Source organism: Phacochoerus africanus, chromosome 5 (genome assembly GCF_016906955.1).
Source record: "Phacochoerus africanus isolate WHEZ1 chromosome 5, ROS_Pafr_v1, whole genome shotgun sequence".
In the NCBI taxonomy this organism is placed as follows: domain Eukaryota; kingdom Metazoa; phylum Chordata; class Mammalia; order Artiodactyla; family Suidae; genus Phacochoerus; species Phacochoerus africanus.
Window position 1 is genome coordinate 72,224,364 of NC_062548.1, and position 24,826 is coordinate 72,249,189.

Genomic DNA, 24,826 nt, shown 5'->3' on the forward strand with positions numbered 1-24,826 from the left:
TATATTGAGTTAAATGGGTGTTCCACTGTGGCTCAGTGGGATGGGCAGCATCTCTGGAGCGCTGGGATGCAGGTTTGATCCCCAACCTGTGGCCTGGGAACTCCATATGCCATGGGATGGCCAAAAAAAGAGGGGAAAAGTTGTAATTTGTTAATAAACACCACGTTTAAAAAAAAAAAAAGGAGTTCCTGTTGTGGCTCAGTGGGTGAAGAACCTAACTATTATCCATGAGGACGTGGATTTGATCCCTGGTTTTGCTCAGTGGGTCAAGGATCCAGCGTTGCCTCAAGCTGTAGTGTAGTTTGCAGATGTGGCTCAGATCCTGTGTTGCTGTGGCGTACACTGGCAGTTGCAGCTCCAAGGTGATCCCTAGCCTGGGAACTTCCATATGCCACAGGTGTGGCCCTAAGAAAAAAAAAAAAAGAGGGAGAGATAAATGTTTCCTGTGCCTGGAGAAGTAGAAGGAGAGTAACATCCACATACAGTTATAATCATAGCACTTGTGTTGTTATGTTCGAAGTGTTAACACAGGATCAAATAAAGTGATTATATATAAAACACATAGAAGAGTGCCTGGCACATAGCAAACACTGTTAAGTGATCCTCCTCCTCCTCTCCATGCTTGCTGTTATTATTATTATTGTTTATTGTTGTTTAGTGTTGGGAAGATTTACAGTTTTATGATTTCTGATTTTTTTTACCCCACTGTACAGCAAGGGGGTCAGGTTATCCTTACATGTATACATTACAATTACATTTTTCCCCCAGCCTTTCTTCTGTTGCAACATGAGTATCTAGACAAAGTTCTCAATGCTATTCAGCAGGAAAAAATATGGAACGCTTCACGAATTTGCGTGTCATCCTTGCGCAGGGGCCATGCTAATCTTCTCTGTATCGTTCCAATTTTAGTATATGTGCTGCCGAAGCGAGCACTGATTTCTGATTTGTTACGGCCTCCCTGCCACACCACCTTTCTAAATTCAACCATTTTTGTGCAAATTTATTCATCATCATCTGGGCAGAAAACTGTATGGAAGGGAGGGCTAACACATAAATAGCTAAATAACATTTTTCCTGCCTTCAGAGAACAATCTAATTTAAAAGAGGTATAATGCACACCTGACAGATTGTCCTGTGAAAGGACAAAGCTGAGGAAGGAAGTCAGTGACTAATAGTAACTCACTGACACTTGAAGGGGGAAAGGGGATGCTTCCATACCAGTGGTTCCACAGGACACAATTTATGGGGACCTAGATATAGCTGCTTTCCCTTTCTCAGCCAAATCCAATGTCCTCTCTCATCATCCAAGTAGCTTCAGGCCTTAAGGGCAGCTGGACATAAAATGAATTCTGGGGCTCTGTTGGGGGTTGAGCTAAAAGAACAATAGAATTGGGCAGAGCTTTCTCTACCAAACTGGGCTTTGTTGGGAGATCAGCTTGGGTACTTGGGGGGAAGCTGGGTACTCACCTCTGAAAGGGGGCAGATCTCTGCTCTGGGTTAGTATACCAGGGGGTCTCTCAGAGACTCAAAAGTTCTGAAAAAAATAGAAAGGATGAGGTAGGTCTCCCTGCCCCTGAGGCAGGAATGGGCAGGAAGAAGGGAAGGCAGGGAGGCTCCCTGGAGGTGTCACAGCAGAACTGTGACAGCCTGTATGTGGGTGAGGGAATGGCTAATGCCAACCCTAATCCCACAGCTTCTTTCATCACCTGGGAAATCACTAAATGCCTCCTGTTTAGAACACTTCAGTCTGAGCCAAAGTAACCCAATAAAGAAAACAGCAATCTATTCAAAGATGCCTAGCAGCCAGAAAAGATGAAGCTGGACGATCAGAAAATAGGCTCAGGTAAGACAGCTGCTGAAAGAGTTACATGAACATCTGAATAAAACATTACAATAACAGTAAGTATCCTTAAGGAAATTTAAGAAATAAAGCAAAAAACATTTTGGCTAAAATATTCAGCAAGTGCATTAAATACCCAAAGGAATGGCTTAGAAAATCAACTGCAAGAAATATATTGGAACACAAAGCATAAATATAAAAAAGATGAGAGGGGTATAGCTCTGTGTTAGAGCATTTGACTGCAGATCAAGAGGTCCCTGGTTCAAACCTGGGTGCCCCCTGCCATCAATTTTTGGAGTTCCCCTCGTGGTGCAGAGAAAACAAATCCGATTGGGAATCATGAGGTTGTGGGTTTGATCCCTGGCCTCGCTCAGTGGGTTAAAGATTTGGCGTTGCCATGAACTGTGGTGTAGGTTGCAGATGCAGCTCAGATCTGGCATTGCTGTGGCTGTGGTGTAGACCTCTAGCCTGGGAACCTCCATCTACCATGAGTGCATCCCTAAAAAGAAAAAAAGAAAAAAAAAAAAGAAAGAAAAAAGAAAACCACGAAGAAATTTTAAAGAAACTCACAGAATTGCTTTCAAACTTTTTTTTTTTTTTTCACTAAGGTCCATGGCAGGCTGTAACAGAAATGAAAATTTCACAAAACCTTATGTACCCTTACTCAATATGTGCATTCTGACATTTTCTATACTGTTATTTCATTTTTTAAAATACTAGTCACCACCAAGGGGTGAGGCATAGTTTCTAAAACATTACAGAATGGATACAAGAGGCATAGTATGCCAAAAATAAGAGTCCCAAAAGAATAAAAAAAGGACCGATGGAGAGAGGTAATAACTTCAAAAAATACTAGAAGACAATTTTCTTGAGATGAAGACAGCAATCATCTAGTTTCAAGTTGGATTTTAAATAACAGACTCATTTATTTCTAAAACTTGATTGAAGAGAAGACTGACCCAAAGTACTTGATCAAAACACAGATCACTGAGCCCCAACCCAGACCTACTAAAGCAGAATTTTCCAAGGAAAACGATAATATGTTTATTTAACAAGAAATTCAAGAGATTCTTATTATCTGAAAAATTTGGAAAACACTTAGACTTATTTTAAGTTCCCTAAATTTAATGTACATACAAATCACCTACAGTCTTATTAAAATGCAGATCCTGGTTTAGCAGTTCTGCTTTGGCTCAAGAACTTAACATTCTCAAGTAGTTTCTGGGTGATGCCAGTGCTGCTGATTAAGGAACCGCGAATAATTTTTTTTGGCCATAGTTAATGATAAGATGCTTCACAGTTCATTTTTTTGATGCATAACACTGGTATCAAGACCTTATCAAGCTAGAAAAGGAAAAGAGGAAAAAAATCCGGACATCAATCTCACTTAGGCAAATCGATGCAAAAATGTTAAATAAAACATGAGCAGGATGAATCCAGCAATATATCAAAGGGATGACACAGCAGGCCAAGCAGAATTCACTCCAGGAATGTTAGGGTAGGGTGGGTCAGTGTTTGGGTCATTGTTGGGAAGTCTAGCCATTTAATCCATTATGTCAAAAATTATTGAAAAAAATACATATTCATATCAACAAATCCTAAAAAAGGCATTAAAAAAAAGAAATTACAAGACAGTCCAATGGCAACTTCAAAGCAAAATGAAGTAGAAGGAAGTGATTTAAACAAAAAAGACTGTTTAGGGAGTTCCCTGGTGGCCTAGTGGGTTAAAGATCCAGTACTGTCATTGCTGTGGATCAAGTCGCTGCTGTGGCATGGGTTTGATCCCTGGCCCAGAAAATCTGCGTGCTTCAGGCAAGAACAAAAAACAAAAACAAAAACAAAAAACCTGTTTAGCAAATTTAACAATGAACATTATCCTAAATGGTAAAAAAACAAAGCCATCCCAATTAACTTCAAGAACCATATGGGAATATCTGCTATCACTCTTTTGAATTCAACTTTATCTTAGAAGATAAAGGAAATTCAATGGGACAAGAAAATGCTAATGGTGTGATTGAAAACTAAAGAAACAAGTGAAAAACACTAGAATGAATAAGAAATTTAATAAAATGGCTAGGGTATATATACACAGAGAGGGACGCGTACGAACAAATATATATGCACAGAAGTCAATAGGTTTTCTTTGATATAGGGTAAAAAAGGAAATATTTTACTTACAAAAGAAACAAAACACATGAAAATACATTTAGTCAAGAGACTGGCTCTCTTTTAACCAAAATTCTAAAATATTTTTGAAAGGCATGAAAGAACACTTCAAGAAATGAAAAGACATACCATGTTCTTGGATGAAAAAAAGTAGCAAAAAATGTCAATTTCATCAAAATCAAACAAATTTCAGGTAGTTCCAATTAGAGTATTTATATAGTTACAGTTTGTTTTCTTTGGAACTCTTAAAATTGAATTAAAAATTTTTAGTGTAAATGTGATGTCCCAAATTAGATAAGAAAAGCAAGAAATGAGCACTCATCTGAATTTGCCTTACCAGTATTTCTGTATTAGTCAAAGTAAGTTACTGTATCGTGGTAGCAGCAAATTAATACAAAACACTAGTGCTTTAACACAACAAGAATTAACTTCTTGCTCATGCTATATGTCTTAAATGATTTGGCAGGGGCTTGTGCTGCGCACTCAGTAATTCGAAATGATCAAGACCAGTCTTCTTATAGCTGCATTAGCTGGGACTTGGCAGGAGACAATACTTAGAGAACCCTCTCTCTCTCTCTCTCTCTCTCTCTCTCTCTCTCTCTCTCTCTCTCTCTCTCTCTCTCTCTCTCACACACACACACACACACACACACACACACACACACGCATACACATTTCTATGCTTAAACCTGGAAGTGACACATATCATTTCCACTAACAATCTACTAGTCACAAGGCTCTGCCTAATTGCAAGGGGGCTAGGAGAGCAGGAGGAGATCATATGAATTATATGTAAATGTTGCTATAGGACTAGGTAAATAGATCAGTGGGAAGGACTGCAGAAAATAAACATTGAATTATATATATTTGAAAATTTATTTTATGACAAAGAGAATGATTTAATTCACTAGGAAAGTGGATAAAGCTGTTCAAACGAGCAAACTATATGAAAAAGTTGTTTGACATAATATAGAGTAACAAACTATAGATGAATAAAAGAACTAAACATAAAAAAAGAAACAATTAAAAACATGCCAAAAAAAATCTAGGATTTGGGGAAAAAGTCAGGATTTGGGGAAGCTCTTCTAAACCAAAATTTAAAACCCCAAAAGCAAATACAGATTAAATGAAATTGTTTAAGTTTACACATAAATTCAAGAGATAAATAATAACATTAGAAAAAATATTTGAAATATTCATGACAGGCAAAGTGTTTATACCTATAATATACAAAGAGCATGTAGGAAAAAAATGACCAGAGAGCAATCCAAACATAGAAAGGGACAAGGAATGTGAATAGACAACTTATAGAAGGGAAAATCCACAGAGTCAAAAAATCTTGAAAGAAGTTTAAATTCTCTCGTAGTCAGGAAAATAAACACTATATATTAAGAACGTTATCATATTTTACATATTTTAGACTGCAAAAACTAAAAAGACCCTTAATATTTATTACTATAGGTGATGTTGGAAAAGGGCAATTTAATCACTAGGGAAATGTTAGTGTTTAACACCCTTTTAGATTCAATCTGGCAACATAAAATAGAAATAGAAACATACAACACACACACATATATATACGCATATGAATATAAATATAATCCATTAACTTTAGCTATTCCACTTGGAATCTCCACTGTGGAGAGGAATGTAAAAAAGTCTTTAGCAGCAAAAACTGGAAACAGTAAATTTTCATATAAATAGGGAAAAGAATGTATAAATTATGATGCATCCATATAATAATATTTAGCCATTGAAAAGCAGTTAAATCTACTTGTTGACTCTGAAGCATCCAAACAATGTTTTGAGTGAGAAAAACAAAATTCAGATAATAGCAAAAATATTATATTTGTATATATATGGCTATTGTGTATGTTTGTATTTCTGTCTATATAGTATTAAAGGGCCTGGACAAATGAGGAAGAATTTATACTAGGTTGTCAACAGAATTTACTTTGAGCCTGGTGAGTCTGTGCTGTGTGTCAAGGAGGAAGTTCAGTAGAAAAGGGAGCCAAGGGAAAAAAGGATAAGGAAAAAAAAACATATCAACTCTTGGAGAAAAAAAAGCATATATAGGATCTTATTGATACATTTTTGCAAAGCTATTTCCTATGTGGGGAGGAGGCAATGCCAGAGAAGGTCCCTACTTAGAGGATGTGTGTGTGTGTGTGTGTTAGAATGTGTGTGTGTGAATTGACACTTTTTGCTACTGTAAAGCTGAGGCATTTCTTAATGTCAAACTATCACAAATATGATTTTTTTTGTGGGAAAAATTAACGTTAGCAAGTCATACATACCTAGGACATGGCGACCTGCCATGAGAAACCAGGAACTGGAAGGAGCTACCCATGCCAGCCTCACCCACACTTCATGGCAGGAAATGCAGACCCTTGAAGCCCAGAGTAAGAAATGCAGGTGTTCTTCTAAGTGAGCTGGGCCTTGTGGAACTTTAAGCAGAGTGACATGACTTGACATATGAAACATATATGGAATATTAACCTGCCTTTCAGCCTCTTCCAGACTGTTTAGACTTCACAGACTGTTTCCCACCCTCTTCCTTAATTCTCTTTGTTGCCTAGATTAGATGCCTCCCTTTCTCCCATCAGGCCTAATACCTTTGCTCATCATAATACTGTCTGCTTTGTGTAAATGTTTGCCGGGCTCTACCCACAGCACAGTAGTACCTGGTTTAAGGTATCAACTTACTCCGCTAATAGAGGATAAATAGATAAACCCTTATTTTTAGATTTATTTTAATTTATAAATATATTTAACTTTTATTACATGATTAGGATTATCTTTCTCCCCACCCCACCCCTAAGCATTTAGTGAGTTTCCTTTAGAAAAAGTCAGCCTGCCTCCACTGGACAGGGAGAGAGAGGGTAAAGACAGCTTTAAGACAGCTAGCTCAAGGACTTCCCATTGTGGCAGAGCGAAAACCGAATCTGACTGGTAACCAGGAGGTTAAGGGTTCCATCCCTGGCCTCACTCAGTGGGTTAAGGATCACACGTTGGCAAGAACTGTGGTATAGGTTGAAGACGCGGCTTGGATCCGCTGTGGCTGTGGCCCCCTAGCCTGGGAACTTTCATATGTGGCCTTAAAAAAAAAAAAAAAAAAAAAAAGACAGCTAGCTCCGGAGGAGAAATTAAAGGTGGACACCCACGTGAACACTCACACTCTGCCAGCTCTGCGAGGTGGTGGAAGCAGCAATGAGACATCCAGAGTGGAAGAGAAGGTGTTCCCTTCCACAAGAAGGCTCGAAATAAAGGGGCACTGTTCTCTTCAAGATTTATCGCTGGAGTTTCCTCTCAGGGTTTCAGGGTGCCTGGAGGACCGGCAGCCCAAGATGCGGTTCATGTAACCCTGAAATTCCAGGATTCGACAAAACCAGAGGGAACTAGCAGGTTCCCCAAAAGCATCTGATTTTAGCTCGGCATAAACCCATACAAATACGTTTCTGAGAAGCGTTTCCAGTGAGATACTTTGCCCGCTTGCCGCAGAGGCGCGCGACCTGGCGGGACTAGGACGTAAAACGCTGCTCCCCGGAGAGAGTGGGCTTGAGCGCACCCTCGCTTCTGCGCCCCCTGATGCGCAGCCCAGCTCGCGCCCCACAGTTCCGAGTCCCCGCGGTGAAAGGCAGGGGATCTGGCCCCCAGAAAGACCCAGAAGATTCGAGCGCCCACGGACCCTCATCTCCCAAGTAGTTTGCCTGGAAGGCGCTCCAGGGCTCAGTTCATTTCGGTTTCTGCGAAACGGTTAGCACGTCCTGGAGAGCCTTGTCTGCCTCTCCCCGGTGCCCTGCGCCCGCTGGATCATTTTGAAATGACTTTGAACTCGGAGAAGAGGCCTCGAAGCCCGCCAGGGGCTGGCGTGGAGTGAGGAGGGAAGGCAGGCCGACCTGCCTGCCCTCTGATACTTAAGTAAACCTGGCAGCGGGTTGGGGAGAGGCGAACTAGCCCCCTACGTCAACCCAGGACAGGCTCTGTCGGGCAGGCCTGGGAGATGCGTGGCGGAGGCTTCTGGTCGCCGGGAGGCGAACGGAAGGCTGCAGTGGGTGCTGGCAGAGAGCCCAGAGATGCCAGTCTGGGAGACATACTGTTCCGTAGAGAGCTCAGCCCAGTTCCCACTGCCTGCACAGCGGCCTCATCTGGAGAGTTCAGCTGGAGCTTTTCAAAGGAGCGAAGAGCCAAGCCACCAAGGTGGCTGGGGAAGGTGTCCCCAAAGCTTAGAACATATCCCTGCTTCCCAGGGTGCAATTGGTCTGCTAGGGAAATGAACTAGGTATTTTGGGAGTGTTTCAGGCTGGAGCGAGGCGCTGAGCTGGCACGTCGCTCCCACAATTGCCCAATTTTGACCGCCAAAGGCAGGAGTCTCTGCAGAACTATGGCAGAATTCCTTCCATCTCTTGAAGTTGAGTGACCATCAGTACAGCTCTTCGCAAATCCTTCCTTTCCCCTAGGTTCATCTGTGATTCCAGCTGCGGACCCCATCTGGAGCAGTTACTCCGAAGCGACCTAGCTAGCGCCCCCTCGAGGAGTGCGTGGGGAGCCCTGGTTGCTGACTCCCATAGCAGGTAGCGGCAAACGGCTTGGGATCTGCGAAGGTGCAGTGAGACCTATGTCAACAGATGGTGCAGCTGCCGCTCTGCGCAAGGGGACCGGCGAGTACGCAACCCAGGTACTGCCCCTTCCCAGTGACGTTTCTGCAGCGGGTTATAAAAACCTCGCGCGCAGCCTGCCAAGGTTCTGCTAACTCCCTAGCCGAGCAGGACCCGAGCCAACAGGCGCCTGCAAAGCTGCAGACCGTGGCGGTGGCGGCGGCGGCGGCGGCGGCGGCGGCGGCAGCGAGAGCAAAGGGAAAAAAATCTCCAGCTGGACGCGGAGCCCCAGAATGCCAGCCATAAACTGCGAACTTTTACAGGTCGTGCTGTAACTAATACCCGCCACCACTCCCACCTTCGCCCCCAGGTCCTCACGCAGCACAGGGCTTTGCCTTTCCCGATGCAGGCAGGAGGAATAGCAGTTGCAAGCAGCAAGCAGGTGCAGAAGGCTGGGGAGTTTCCTGCTTCCTGGAACCGTGACCCGTGGAATTTCTTTCTTCTCCAGACCAACGCAGGAGAGACAACGTCTCAGGATTTGAGAACTTAAGTGTTTCCTGAAGCTTGGAAGTGGAGGAATTCAGAGCCACCAAGGGCATACAGCACATCTAACAGCTTTTACCTTAGTGCCAAGACTTCTGCTTGCAAAGAAAGAGCCCTGTCCAGAAAGAGCCAGCAGTCCTCCCGTCTTGCTTAAACAGAACTCTGACCCCAGGCACTGGCTCAAAACCCTGCGGTACAGGGTCTGCTGCGTGTACAGAGAGGAAGGTTTAACCTCTCAGCAGAAGAATGGATAACGTCCTCCCGGTGGACTCAGACCTCTTCCCAAACATTTCCACCAACACCTCGGAGCCCAACCAGTTTGTGCAGCCAGCCTGGCAAATTGTTCTTTGGGCGGCTGCCTACACAGTCATCGTGGTGACTTCCGTGGTGGGCAACGTGGTGGTGATGTGGATCATTTTGGCCCACAAGAGAATGAGGACAGTTACCAACTATTTCCTGGTGAACTTGGCCTTCGCGGAGGCCTCCATGGCCGCATTCAATACAGTGGTGAACTTCACCTACGCTGTCCACAACGAGTGGTACTACGGCCTGTTCTACTGCAAATTCCACAACTTCTTCCCCATTGCTGCTGTCTTTGCCAGCATTTACTCCATGACGGCCGTGGCCTTCGATAGGTGAGCTTGCCCCTTGTGGAAAACGGAGAAAGTATTCTTAAAGGAGGATGACATTGCTCTGGAGCTTCAGGGTTGGATAGTGCCTGGTTCAAGGTGGAAACGGGCCACCTGTTCCCCTGGATGTGTATTGACAGCCAGCTAGTCAGTTGTTGATGGGAGATTTGTATCTTATCTCATCGTTTTCTTTTCTATTCCCCTTTCCTTTTCTTCCCCTCTTCCCCCATCACCAATGCCCCTTCCTTTATGTATAGATCTCCCTTTTTTTCCTTAACTCTCTTTTTTTATCCCTTTTTCACTCATCTCCCTGACATTTTTCTTTCAACTTCTTCTTTGCTTCTTTCCATGCATTCTTTCTCTCCTTTACCCTTAAAGCCTGAAGGGGATACCCAGGGCGTGGCCAAGGGCCTGGGCTTTGTGAATCCTTGCAGGCCTTCTATTCAACTCTGCAGCTTCTTGATGTTTTCCAGTTTTAGGTACACCCAGGCAAAATTTCTCATTTTTCACTTTTTCCTGAAGATTTGGGGACTTTCTGCTCCCACCACAACTCTCCAATCTTCCTTGGATGTGAAGAGCATTTCATTAGACTCATAAAATACTCAGGAATCTAATTCATCTCTCTCTAGGCTGCTAGGAGTTCTCATTCAAGAGTGAGAGGCAGCGGTGCTTTCTTAAGGAACTCTACAGATAGGGATCCAAGAGTTTTTCTAAATTTCTTCTGCCATGCAAGGTCAATGTTTTCACCCTGTCGGTATTCACAGAGAAACATGCTTAGCAAAGGGAATTAAAGGCAACTGAGAGCTCTTTCATTCCTGCAACCAACAGGCTAGGGTTTCAGAAGTTGATTAAAAGTGAAAATGTTGGCATTTGCAAACACTGGGGCTAGCTAGCATTGTGGAATGAATGGGTCCTTAGGTGGCATGATGGCAAGTTGATTATTACAGCACAGCTCTGTTTTATTGACTTTTCTGTGGGTGTCTTAGGTTTCCAAGGTATATATCTATGTGTGCAGAAGTGGTCAGTGTTTACCTGGGATGTGGAGATATGTTTAAAGCACCTGCCACTGTGCTTTTGAAATCGGTCCCTTTGATGGCCATGCTGAGATAAATGAATATGAAAAGGCCAAAGAAAGAGCTACGAGAAGAACTTACAAAAAAAATGTTTCCTAAATTACTGAACTCTTTTGCATAAAGGTTATGTATGATTTGCAATTGATTTGAAGTGTCTTGCAGCTTTTGTAGTCAATGAACACTTTTAAAATCAGAGAAAACGATATTTCCTTTGCAGTGATGTCCAAATGCTGATTTTTAAATTCCCTTTATGCAGTTCTCATGTGCTTAATATGTTGTGTGTAAACAAGTTATGGTGAATCAATTTATATTTTAAATGCAGAAGGGAAAACAATTACTCAAAGTGGCAGTGGAATGAATTCTTTTGTAAATGTATCTTTTATGCTACTTGGTTTTTAGATATTTAGTTTGCAAAAATGGGAGACACTTATAAATCTGTCAGCACTGGCTTGCTCCTTTAACTTCACAGCAGCCCCCTTAAACTTAGAAAATCCACAGCATGATGTATAACTGAATATACATACAGTGAAACCTGGTGCCATTTCAGCCTTACAAACACTGGCTTGATGAGCCTAAATTAGAGGGGAAGTGTATTTTTACTGCATTGGGGATTTGTATGGGTGAGCTCTGGGGAGACGTGACCCTGTGAGCCCAAACATTCAGTGCACCAGCAGACAGCTCTCTTGCTTTGGCTTACACAGAAATGACATGATCCACAGCCTTTCTCTTTCCCTTTGAATTTAGAAGGTTAGGGGCAAGATTTAGAGTCAAAGTCTTCCTAATGATTGGGCAGGGTGCCAGAATTCGGCTGCCTTGAGTCTAGAATCTCAGGCTTCACCGTTTCTCTGTAGGCAAACCATAGACAGGACCCTGACCCTTTGTGACAGGTGCTCAGTGAAGTCAGAGAATCTCTGGTGCCAGAATCTCTGGGGGAAGTGACAGCGGGAAGAAATATCACTATGTGCCTAATGTACAGATTATCAATGGCATACTCAGGGTTAGAGTTTAAGGCAGAGTTAGGGATAGGGCCTCAAGACTGAGTCTCTGAATCATCCAAGTGCTCCTTCTGCTTTTTCTTGTTTAGCCTTATGAGCACAGTAAATTAATCCCTTCAGGCCCTCTGATGAATCTAGCTCCAATGCATGTCGGTGTATCCATTCTCTCCCAAGAATGTTTTAGAAAGAGCGCCTTCAGCTCTCTCCATGTGAATGCTCTCTCCTTTCTGCACCATGGTAATACAGACTTTGAGGCAATGTTAAATTATACTTTTGCATGTTCCTTGAATTTTTAACAGATAATCTTAATTCTTAAAAAATTAAAGCAATGTGGTTTTCCTGATTATAAAATTAAACCTTGTTCATGAAGAATATAGACACAAAAAATCAAATCAATCATTACTTCATCATGCAAAAATAACACCTGTTAATATTTGAATTTCTCTTTTATGACTCTTACACTGCATCATTGAGGTCACACTCTGTATAATTTTGTAGCTTACCATTTTCCATTGATATTAATGTAAAATATTAATAACAATTTCCCATGTTATTCAAAAGTCTTCAGGGAGTTTCCATTGTAACTAAACAGAAACAAACCCAAATAGTACCTGTGAGGATGTGGGTTCAATCCCCTGGCCCTGCACACTGGGCTAAGGACCCAGCATTGCTGTGAGCTATGGTGTAGGTTGCCGACTCAGCTCGGATCCTATGCTGCTGTGTGGTGGCAGCTTTAGCTCTAACACAACCCCTAATCTGGAAACTTCCATATGCCACACCCGTAGCCCTAAAAATAAATAAATAAATAATTTAAAAAAATAAATTAATAAATAAAAATAATAATATCCAGTAACATAATCATAGTGGCTTCCTATTATTCCATTACATGAATGTGCCATTATTACTTTAATCCCTCTGCTGTTGGGAATTTAGGTGATTTCTAAACTTTTTGCCATTATGATTAATGCACTAATAAACATTTCTGTATGGTAATTTTGTTCTGCTTTCTTGATTATTTTCCTTAAGGTAGATTCCCAGAAGTAGAATTACTGGGTCAAATGAAATGAAAATTTAAAAAAGAAAGTATTTCTTCCTAATTTTAAAGGATTATAAATTCTGAGCAGGGCAAGAAACATGTCTATTCTTGCTTGTTTACTTTATCTCCTCAGAGCAAAGCAGAGTGCTTGGTACTTAATAGTCACTACATGTTTATTGATTAAATGAATGAAAAAATAAAACAATATATGTTCCCAGAAGAACATTTAGAAGAAGGCTATCAATGGCATGCTCAGTAGGTTAGAGTTCAAGACAGAGTTAGGGATGAGACTGTGTCTCCAAGTCCTCCATTAAACAAAGTGTAAAAATCTACAATTTTTTGTAGATTTTTCAGTACTGACAGCCAGTTAAGAATCTGGAATGCTAGCCTATACTTTTTCTGTGTTATTTATGCCACATACAGTCACTCACACCTTTTAGGATAAATTTGGAATCATAACAACACTTTCAATAGCTGGGTTTTTCGTGTGTTTTGCTTTGTTCCTTACCGTCATATCATGGCCATTTTCCAGGGCATGAAATAGTTTTCAAACTAGGTTTTTTAATGGATAAATTATATTGCATGGTTATAATCATTTATTTAACCATCCCTCTATTTTTAGATGTATAGCATTTCTTTTTTAATGATTACAGGTAATTTTGAAATTGATATCATTGACATAAATCTTTGAGAGCCTTCCTTGTTCTTTTCTTAGAATAAACTCCTTGAAGTTGAATTACTATGTCAAACTGTCTTGGTATACTTTGCTAAATTTCCTTCTAAAACCAAAATGTAAGCAAAGGGAAAAAAGCTCTTCAGGTTGTAGAACTAATTTGAATCTTTCCTGTAATCTTTACATAGAATGGGGAGGGGTAGGGAGGAAGGAATGAGATTCCCTTCAGAAAGAATACTTATTTACTGAAGGCAATGCAATGGTTACCTAGAATTTTTAAAAGTTCCAGAGACAAATAGGCTAAATAATAGCAGATCTATCTCTAATTAAACTCCAACAAATACCAAGGATTTTGCTTTTTAAAATTCTGTAATTTCTTCCACTTAAAATAAAATTTTAAAATTCATTCCTATTATAAAAGCTAAAAGATGTGCGCGATGTTTCATTAAATTGGAAGGTGAATACAGATATAAAAGCACTTTTAATAATAAACAATTATAATTCTAGGAGTGAAATATTTCAATTAAGCTTTTTTTTTTTTGTCTTTTTGATATTTCTTGGGCCGCTCCCGCGGCATATGGAGGGGTCGAACCGGAACTGTAGCCACCGGCCTACACCAGAGCCACAGTAACGCGGGATCCGAGCCGCGTCTGCAACCTACACCACAGCTCACGGCAACGCCGGATCGTTAACCCACTGAGCAAGGGCAGGGACCGAATCCGCAACCTCATGGTTCCTAGTCGGATTCGTTAACCACTGCGCACGACGGGAACTCCAGCTTTTTTTTTTTTTTTTTTTTTTTTACAAAACTAAGTATGACAATTAGAGTATTATACATTCAGGAATTCTAAATAATAAAAAATGGAAAATTGCAGCAATGGATTTGGAAATATGTTCTAAGGCCAATAAATATGTATAACAGAAACAAAATTAGCAGCTGGAGGATACTGAGAGGTAACACCATCATTTTTCAGGAGCCAGTGATGATGACTGGTTCTCATTTTGTGGAGCAGCATCTAAGAAGGGAGGAGAGGGGACCTGTCCCTAAGCCCCACAAGAGGGGTTACAGAAGCAAAGGTTAACCTGACTTGGAACCAAGTACACAGCAAAAGGAGGCTCAGAAAAGCACTGGTCTGATAAGACTGCTTCTCTAATTGGTAGGGGCGGTTATAATTTCAGTGAGATGAAAGGTGAAGGTTGCTCACTACTCAGACTTGTTCTGAATATGCTGTGTTTGAGTGAAAGGAAACATCCAAATGATGATGGTCTCTAGACAGTATGAACTATGGTCAGCACAAAAACTAGAGTTGTCCAGATAGGGGTAATGGTTGAAGGCAAAAGAGGGAATGAACTCTCTTAGAGATTGAAAGAGGAACCAAGAGCAGAAGACATGCATAAAAAAACCAAAAACTTCGCTTACTGATTCCCTGGTATCCTTCCCACTCTGTTCCAGTTATACTCAGTTACAAGTTTAAACAGCCTTTTTCTCAAGTCCTCGAACTGCACCTTGCTGACAGACTTGGATGCCACTGTTTATCTCAAGGCAGTCCTTCCCCATCACACCCAGAGGCAGGTCTTAGATCTCAGGATCCTTTGCACTAATTTAGATAGACCTTATAACCCATGACTAAGCATCCAAGTGATGCTGAGAATAGCCATTTATTCGAAGCTCATCCACTGTAAATGTCTGTTTTTTAAAATCAGGAACCTTGAGTATCAGGGTTGATGTAGATCACTTTGAGTCTGTTCCATCTTGAATATGTCACTTTGGCTGCAGGATCTTTCCTAGAGAGGTTTATTGCCCACCCACTTTCTAGAGCTGCCCCACTGCACTTGCTACCTGTGTGAGCCCCCAGTGTCCTGAATGATAAAAGTCCTTGTTTTGGGAGGGGGTATGTTTAGCTGTCAGAAGCATAGACAAGTTAATTATCAATGTAAAAGCACATAGTAGGAGCACAAGACTTTGTTACTATTACTGCTGTTGAATTAGCAAGTGGTACAATAAGAATCATGAGGGAGAAGCATTCATGTTAAACTTGGTCAGAGACCTTCAGTCCGTCAAGGGGTGATGCCATCAGCTAAGGTGATATTTCCTGAATCAGAGGCTTGTGTCTTCCCTTAAAGGGCTTATGCTACATAGTAATGCAAATAAGGCTGATTTAGAGATACATATAACATCTTATGGGATAGTCTTCACAAACATTGCACAGGGAAATTCTATAGGAAACAAGAGGAAGAGGGGTTATCGAGCAGTGATGATCAAGGAAGATCACTCACAAGGCCATGTAAGATTTTTAGAAGATCATGTAAGATTTTTAGAGAAGATGATAAAGTTGATAATCTAGGTAATAGAAACTGTATGACAAAAGTATGGAGGTCAAAATTGCAAAGCGTTTGGGGAGAATTACGGACTAACTCAGTTGAAGTGAATTCACAGGTGAATCAAGGAATGAATGGAGCAGTTGGTGGGAAGAAAACGAGTACACTTTTTTTAGATCTGATGTGAAAATATATAATGATTAAGTTGGAAATACCCAACGAGCAACTTGAGAGGTGGGGCTAGAGAGTAAGAATTCAGGGACCAAAGTGTATTTTAAGAATTTTCCAAACAGATGGCTTATTTGAGGTTTGAAAGTAGAAAATCTCTCTCATATATATACATAAATTCCTTGAAAACAGGAATATATGCCGAGACCAGCTCAAGCAGGATGGGGCTGAAGAATGGGTGCTGTGGAACTTAAGGAAAAAAGTTAACATAAAACAAAACACAGAGACAGTAAAAGTGGGAACCGGGGGACTCAAGGTCTCAGGGACCAAGAGCACTGCCTCAAGAAACCACACGATTTTATTGTGCTCTTTAGATAAGATCAAGTGAGGAGGGGCTATGGGTGGAGGATATAGGGTTTGTTTACCATTTTATAAGTTCTTTTACTATTTTAAAAGCCACTTAGCTGGTAAAAGGTTAAGCCTTTACTCTGACCTTTAGGCACATAACAGTCTTTGTTCTTTTTTTTTTTTTCTTTTTTTTGTCTTTTTGCTATTTCTTGGGCCGCTCCCGCGGCATATGGAGGTTCCCAGGCTAGGGGTCGAACCGGAACTGTAGCCACCGGCCTACACCAGAGCCACAGTAACGCGGGATCCGAGCTGCGTCTGCAACCTACACCACAGCTCATGGCAACGCCGGATCGTTAACCCACTGAGCAAGGGCAGGGACACGAACCCGCAACCTCATGGTTCCTAGTCGGATTCGTTAACCACTGCGCCACGACGGGAACTCCCCAGTCTTTGTTCTTAAGCTTAAGTCATTTACCAGCACTGTGACTGTTTTTCAAGCAGGAAAATTGGATAAAGTAAAGCAGGAAGATGGGATAAAGTAAAGAAGGACAAGATGGAGTTTTCAGCAAAGAGGCTAAGAAAATATTGTAGAAACACACACACACACACACACACACACACACATATATATAATTCAAGAGAAGAGGCCAAAGATTCATGGAAATGTCTTATCAGGTAGTAGGAGGGAAAAAAGAAGAAACAGAAAGCTAGTGGAAAAATCAGGATATGCAGAATGACAAAAATTAAGAGAGGCAAACTGTGGTTGGTCATATTAATTAGTGTCATTAGAATCCGAGGATGATAAGGACATTGATTTTGGCAATTAGAGAACATTGGTGAGCTGTGAGAGACAGTGTCAACAGAGTATGATAAGAATGGATAAAATTAGATGGCAATGAGAGAATTGCCCTCTTTCTCACCCATCCGTCCATCTATAAAATCATTACTGAGCACCTACTATGTGCAGATGCAAAAGCAATAAAACATTGCCTTTGCCCTAGTGGTCTCAGTCTTCAGCTTTGACAGAGTCATGAACACCATTATAACGCAATATAATTAGTAGCATGCAGAGGAAGCTTGGAGACAAAGCAAAGAACTACCCTTGAGAATATTAGAGACTTACTAGTAAAATAAAAAAAGGAAGAGTAGGAGGGAAGAGGAGGAAGAAAGGAACATCCCTGATTAATTGTCCATTGTTCCTTTTTTCCATCCTACTTTTCCTCTCTACTTACTATTCCCATTTGCTAATGGTCCTAAGCTGAGAGGTTAACTAATGCCCAGAACTGAGCATTACTCTATTACCATTACTTAGCCAGATACACCTGCTGTAGGGCTGCATTGTACCTATTGGTTTGTCTTCTTAGACTTAGTTCAGGTGCCACCCCCACTAAGAAGCTGACTTTAACCTGTAAGTGTAGATTAAGTGTCCTGCTTACACATTCCTGTGTCATTTATCCAACTCTTTGTAACTTGTTGGTCTCTCCCACACCTCCCCACCCTCTAAATTGCAAACACCATGAAAACGGGAATGCTTTATCTGATTTCCTGTTATCAGCAGCTACCCAGTTGCCTGGCACAGAGTAGGTACTCATTAAAGTGTGTGCATGGTAGTTGACATGACTGTGCCTTTCTCTTGCACACATCAATCAGAAAACCAGATCCAATGTATCAGACAAACTTCAAAGCACACCTAAAAGAAAAATAAGCCAATTTATGCCTATCATGGAGTTTTGGTACAACATGGAACACTTAGGGTTTAGAACCCCCTATTCTAGAATAACTACATGTTCTAACTTACCTTGTCTTTCCACATACCACTTGACTGGGCCCCAGTGGATTCCTGATCCACACGCTGTCCCCAACAGTTATTGCACCGCAGGAGAATACCTTTAGTTGAGATAGGTGTTTATCATTTCTATCTTACCTTAAGTCCATCAAGGCATATTGGAAATTCTAAGATATTTCATGAGCCCTTCTGTAGCCCAACTATTGCCAACCCCTCTGGCTTCTTCTTCAGCACTTCTGCTAGAAACAGAAAGTGAACTTTCTGCCTTACTTGCCCTTCCTGAGGCAAGAACAGCAGAAGCCGATCCTCCATCCAGCCTTCCAAGTCCTAAAACCACTGTAAATGTCTGAGCACTTAGATTATGTCACATTAAAGTATCACAGACATAGAAACATTCCAGCAGAGTGTCCTGAGAAAGACAGAGGTGTGGAAGACAGACTGGGAAATCGACTTGCATTGCCCAGACCTCCTCTCTTGCCAGCTTTAAAAGCTGTGGTTCCAATTTATTTAAAGGGGAAGTATGAGGCTCTATGGATGAAGAATCCCAGGGATGGAAAGATTCTTTAATGATGCCCATGTGACATAAATCTCAGCATGAGTAACAGTGCAGTACATGAACCAATATAGGAGCTTTGTTCAAGCAGCCAGGAGCCTGAGGCCTTTCTCTACTCTTTTAAAATTCTCTGCTTAATCTACTTTCCAATTCAGTTTTATCACTACATTTAATTCTTGGGGACTTCCCACTGTGGCTCAGTGGTTAAGAACCCGACATAGTGTCTGTGAGGATGCAGGCTGTATCCCTGTCCTCGCTTAGAGGATTAAGGATCTGGTGCTGCTGTTGTTGTGGCGTAGATCTCAGCTGCAACTACGATTCGACCCCTAGCCTGGGAACTTCCATATGCTGCATGTGCAGCCATTTAAAAAAAAGACAAAAAAAAGGTTAATTAAGAAAATGCTTGGGACTCTCTGTGGAGTGTCTTTCATGTCCTTTGTATAAGAATGTCTTTTAATAACATTACACTCTGACCTTCAATAATTGAACTTAGTTTAGGAAGGAGCACAGGCTGTGGGTTCCAACTGTGGTTCTACTTTCTTGCTGTATGAATATGGGCAAGATATATAACCTCTCTGGCCTCAATTTCCCCATCTGATAAAATGGGTCTTAATAAAAGTTGCCTTTCAGAATACTGTTGCAAGGAGAGAGGGAAAGGGGAAGGAATGGAACAATATGAAAAGTTCCTGATTCATTGCCTGACATCCAGTAAGCAGTCAGTTACTAGTGATGCTATTTTGATCTCTAATAAACCCTGACACATCATTATATTCATTATAAACACCCATTCCTTTCAGTCACCTCTTGAATTCCCTCTGCCTCAGGCATAATAGCATCAGGGTGAAACATTTATATCTGTATATCCAAAATATAGTTTAAAATACTCCTAATTGGCTCATCAAACCTGTTGCTAAATGCCATCCAGGATCCTTCCCACCTGTGATGTACACACCCTCTACTGGAAGCCAACATTTGGATATTGTATACACTTGACTCTTGAACAACAGGAGATTGAACTGCATAGGTCCACTTATACTGGATTTTTTTCCATAACGAATGATATGGTTCTATACAATCAGTGGTTGGGTGAATCCATAGATATGGAGGAACAGAGGGCAGACTATAAATTACACTGTGGGTTTCTGAGGGTGGCGCCCCTAACCCCTGCATTGTTAAGGGTAGAAAAACCAAATCATTTTCTTTTATACACCTCCAAAAGTACATATTCACTTCCCCTATTCCATAGGTCCCGAAGTCACCATCCTCAAATCACTTGCATGTTTAATGTCTGAGGGAGAATTTGGTCATAGCAAAAACTCTTACCACTGCATATGTTTTAGTTGATATTCAATTTGTTTAAATGGTGTTTTGTTTTGTTTTGTTATGTTTTTTGCCTTTGAACACGCCTTCTAAATCTTGGAAGATTTCTTCTGAATCTAGATTGCATGTGTTAAAGTGTTAAACATTCACTTTCCCTTGTCCTGTGACTAATGTTCAATTAGCTGTTAAATATGAGATGGAATCCTTCCCCTTAAACGTTTAACAACATTTTCTAGCTTAATCAATCAAATGATCGTACATATTCCAATTAATCACAAAATTTTGTAAACGAAGATTAAGTTTATGTTTAACAAATCAAACAATCTTAAAAATGTAAACATCTCTTGTAAACTTGACTAACTAAATTCTTCTAAATACTTCAAACTATATTCACAAATTTAACACATCTGGTTTTCTTAAAACTTCACATCCCTGGGAGAAACAAAATCTCTCTCAGGACGTACTTGGTTCCAATAAATCTAATAAACCAAAACTTCTAAATTTAGCTTATCAAATTCTCTTAAAATATGTCAACCTCCTAAGAATTATACTTATAACATCAATAAATGAGGTTCTTGTGAGCATCTAGACAGTGACTATGATATTAATTAGTTAAATCTTCCTAGGTATTTCAATTAAAATTATAAGTACAGTCAGGTCAAATTCTCTAATATTTCAGATTCTCATTTTCAACATATTAAAAACAAATCACACACAAAGTTACATATACTTGTCATAAAACTTACTGCAATACACACAATTCTTACTATTTCTTCATTGTCTATTTACTAAAAAGTCTCTCCCCAGGATTACAAAGTTACACAAGCAGAAATGGCAGAATCACCTTCTCTCTGAGGCACCATGGAGGTTCTGGAAGAAGAATTGAGTCAGAGACCTGAATCTGGGTATGCCTTTCAGGGGTCTCAGTCAGAGCTGCAGCCCAGTATCCTGTGCCCTTTTCACAGTGGAGCTCTGCCAGCCCAGTGTCCACAGCCCCACCCACACCTTGCTACTGGAATTGAGTTTTGTCATCCCCATGTGCTCTGTATTTCCATGGCTTCCCTGAAGTTTTACCCCTTACCAATTTACATCTTAACATTTATACCTATACAGAATCACACAGAGCCCTAGTTTGCATCCAACTGCTTTATTACCTGAGTAGAACTGGCTGCATCCTGTATCCCTTTTCTATTTTATCTTTACATAAACCTCTATTTCAGACTTGCTCATTGATGTGGATAAACTGACAAAAACAAACAAACAAAATCACCATCTGTCCTGGGTCCTTCAGTTTCTTTTCTGAGACTTTGATGTCATGAAAAATATGGGTCAGAATCCTGTTTCTTCATATGAATCATTAAAAATGGAGGGGTTACAAACCCAGACTCTCAGAATGTTTCAAATCTGTGTGTGAAGACATTGGGTGTACCTCCTATGTAGAAGGTCTACACAGCAGCTTTCATTCCTCTTGGCTTGAAGACTTCAGTGGCAAGGGCTTTATTCTCTCTCTCTCTCTCTCTTTTTTTAGGGTTGCACCCACGGTATATGGAAGTTCCCAGGCTAGGGCTTGAGTTGGAGCTGTAGCTGCTGGGCACTGCCACAGCCTCTGCAAAGCCAGATCCTTAATCTACTGAGTGAAGCCAAGGATCAAACCCACATCCTCATGGATACTACTCAGGTTCATTTCCTCTGAGCCACAATGGGAACTCTATCAAGGCCTTTATTCTTGAAGCCTGGAAGCCATGACTCCTCCAGTTGGCTGAGATGTTCTTTTTTCAGATCGACTTGGTTATATTATGAAGACAGAGTCTCATGGCTTTTTCATAGCTCAGTGAGTGCTTAGTTCCTTTACCTTACCTTTATTCTCTGTTTCATAGATTTCAGATAGAAAAAAAAACATTAAGTGATCCTCTGTCCTTATAGCTCAATCCAGTTCTCTTAAGCCATATAGGGACTGATGAGAAGCCATTCTCACAAATCACAGAGCTGCCTCAGCTCATGCAGGGAGGATGCTGAACAGTCATAGCAGCTACCTCTCTATCCTCTACTTTATCAAGGAATATAATGGAGACACTAAATTTTAAAAGCCTTATTTGTACATATAGTGGCACGTGGCGAGATTAGGAGCAGAAACTTAATTGGCACCTTGTATAATTAATTAATTAATTTCATTTTACAGTGGGGAAATTTCCTCTGGAGTAATTAATGTTTCATAAGAGAGTTTATCTGAGTTTGAAAATGTTTAAAGAAAACCTCATTAAATGTTCTTCTGTCAGATCATGTTTAATGGTTACAAAGTATTATAATTGGAATAATCCCTCCTCCTAAGAACTTGTAGGAGTTTCTGGCTCTTGCTACAATATGTGAGTTGTGATCAATGTTTTTTAGCTAAACTTGCACACATGCACAATTATTAGGATACTAATTAAGATTCTTTGAAGAAAAGTCTGTTTAGAGTGTTGCACATTTGAAGGCTTTAGCTTCATTCTGCTAAATCAGTATTCAGAAAGCTTTAACAAGTTGACAGGATGAATCAGAATAAATAAATCTGTTGCATAGGAGTGCTCCTTTCCTCATATGCCTAATAATTTCACAAAGATATTTTCCAGTTTAAAAAATTAAAACTGGTTAATTATGTTTGCCTTTCTTACTAGTAAGGTTGAATATGTTTGTATATTTATTATTCCTTTATAGTTCATTTTTGTGCATTATCTATTCGTAGCCCTAGATTTTTAAATTTAAATCTTCAAGTTACATATTGAACTGCAGCAACTGTTTATTAAGAATATAGCCTTTTGACTATTATATGCTGCAAATATTTTTCCATGTTTCTGGTTAAAATTTCAATTTCCTTTTCAGTGATTATCTTAAGTTAAATTATTTTTTTTATAGATACAGCCATCTACCTTTTCTTTTATGATTTCTCCTTTGGTTGTATACTTAGGACTTCCTCAAATCAAAAGTAAATAAATGTACAGAAACAATTTCATTTGTTTTACAGTTTAGAGATTTTTCTTAAATCTTTAATCCATCAGTAATTTAATTTAGATTACATTTAATTTTTAAATGCCATATATCTTTATCCTGTTGTCCAAACACTATTTATTGAACAACTATTTCTCTACTGATCTGAAGCATTTCCTTTGTAATACACTGAATTTCATGAATACTTGGGCTGTTTTTGATTTATCTATTTTGCTACCTATTTCTTTAATAGTAATGGCATGGATTTATCCATCCTGATAATTCTGCATTCATTATTTAGAATCCCTCTATTGAAATGTTTTATTTGAATTTTTGTTGGGAAAAGTGTGATGTGTTAAATTTAGAAATTAGCTTTAGGAGTAATTGTAAGCATATCATGTAAGCACATAAAGCTTTTTTTATATATATATGAACAAGTTATATTTTCTATGTATTCAAGCCCATATATTTTCTTATATACTCTTTTGTATTTTTCTCCATATAATCCCTCATGTTTCTTTAAACATTTAAAGAATGTAACATTTTTGCTAAAGAAAATGCAATTATATACTCATATTTTTTCTTTTATTTTTGCCTTTTTCTAGGGCTGCACCCACGGCACATGGAGGTTCCCAGGCTAGGGGTCTAATTGGAGCTGTAGCCACCAGCCTACACCACAGCCACACCCACGTGGGATCCAATCCACGTCTGTGACCTACACTATAGCCCACGGCAATGCCAGATCCTTAACCCACTGAGCAAGGCCAGGGATCGCACCCACAGCCTCATGGTTCCTAGTTGCATTCGTTAACCACTGAGCCATGATGGGAACTCCTACTCCTGTTTTTTCTAATGCATTATAGTTGGTGTACTAGAAAGCTATTTTTGCCTTTTTTTTTTGCCACACTGAGGCTTATGGAAATTCTCAGGCCAGGGATTAAATCATGCCATAGCAGTGACCCAAGTTGCTGCAGTGACAACACAGGATCCTTAACCCACTGTGCCATAAGACAATTCCACTATTGATATTTTTTTAAATCATTTTAAAATCGTCTCTTAAAGAAACTTGTGCAGCTGAAGTTTTGTTTTTCCTGTTATTTTTCTCAGTTTTTTCCCATAATGTATAGCCTATAAATCATTATATTTTATATTTTTATTTTTTATCCAGTGTCTGTCCTCCTCTAGCAAAAAACTAGATCCTTCAGAACAATATTAGTTAAGCCTGGTAATAGTAAGAATCCTTTCTAATCCCTGACTTTCCAGCTCTGGGGAGCATATGGTCTTATGCTTTGTTCTAGATTGGCTTGCTACTGTTTTATTTACATTTTTGTATCTCTGCCGTAAAGACAAATCGCCATTTTATTTTATTTTATTTTGATGCTTTCCTTTCAAATTTTTGTTTCAGGGCTATAAGTGAAATAGATATTTTCTAAAATTTATTCTGCTGGCTGGCTGAAATAAATGAATTTCAATGAGAAGCTTTTCTTCCAATCAATTTTCTGGAAGATATTCCTTCCCACTTTTTTTCTGTTTAGTCATCACACAGTAGTAAGGGGCATTTCCCAGGCCCTTCAGATGGAGAAAAAAAAAAGGGGGGGAACAGAACGAAAGAAAGAAAGAAAGAAAGGAAGAAAGAAAGAAAGAAAGGAAGGAAGGAAGGAAGGAAGAAAGGAAGGAAGGAAGGAAGGAAGGAAGGAAGGAAGGAAGGAAGGAAGGAAGGAGAAGAAAGATAAAGGAAGAAGAAGAAAGACGAAGTCAGAAAGAAAGAGAAGAAAGAAAGACAAGAAGAAAGAAAGAAATCAAGAAAAAAGAACG

At 40.1% G+C, this 24,826-nt stretch overlaps 1 protein-coding gene and 1 non-coding gene across 2 annotated transcripts in view; one reads left to right on the forward strand and one right to left on the reverse strand.

Moving 5' to 3' along the window:
* Nucleotides 1-826: 826 nt before the first annotated feature.
* On the reverse strand, nt 827-933 carry LOC125128573 (U6 spliceosomal RNA). Its single transcript, XR_007135273.1, has one exon. It is a non-coding gene; the product is annotated as a U6 spliceosomal RNA (small nuclear RNA).
* A 7,272-nt stretch (nt 934-8,205) lies between these two features.
* Nucleotides 8,206-24,826, forward strand: part of TACR1 (tachykinin receptor 1) — a 181,479-nt gene continuing 164,858 nt past the window's right edge. The window contains exon 1 of the mRNA XM_047781670.1: nt 8,206-9,782. Coding sequence (XP_047637626.1) covers nt 9,394-9,782 — 389 coding nt within the window. The 5' untranslated portion in view covers nt 8,206-9,393. The remainder of the gene's footprint in view (nt 9,783-24,826) is intronic.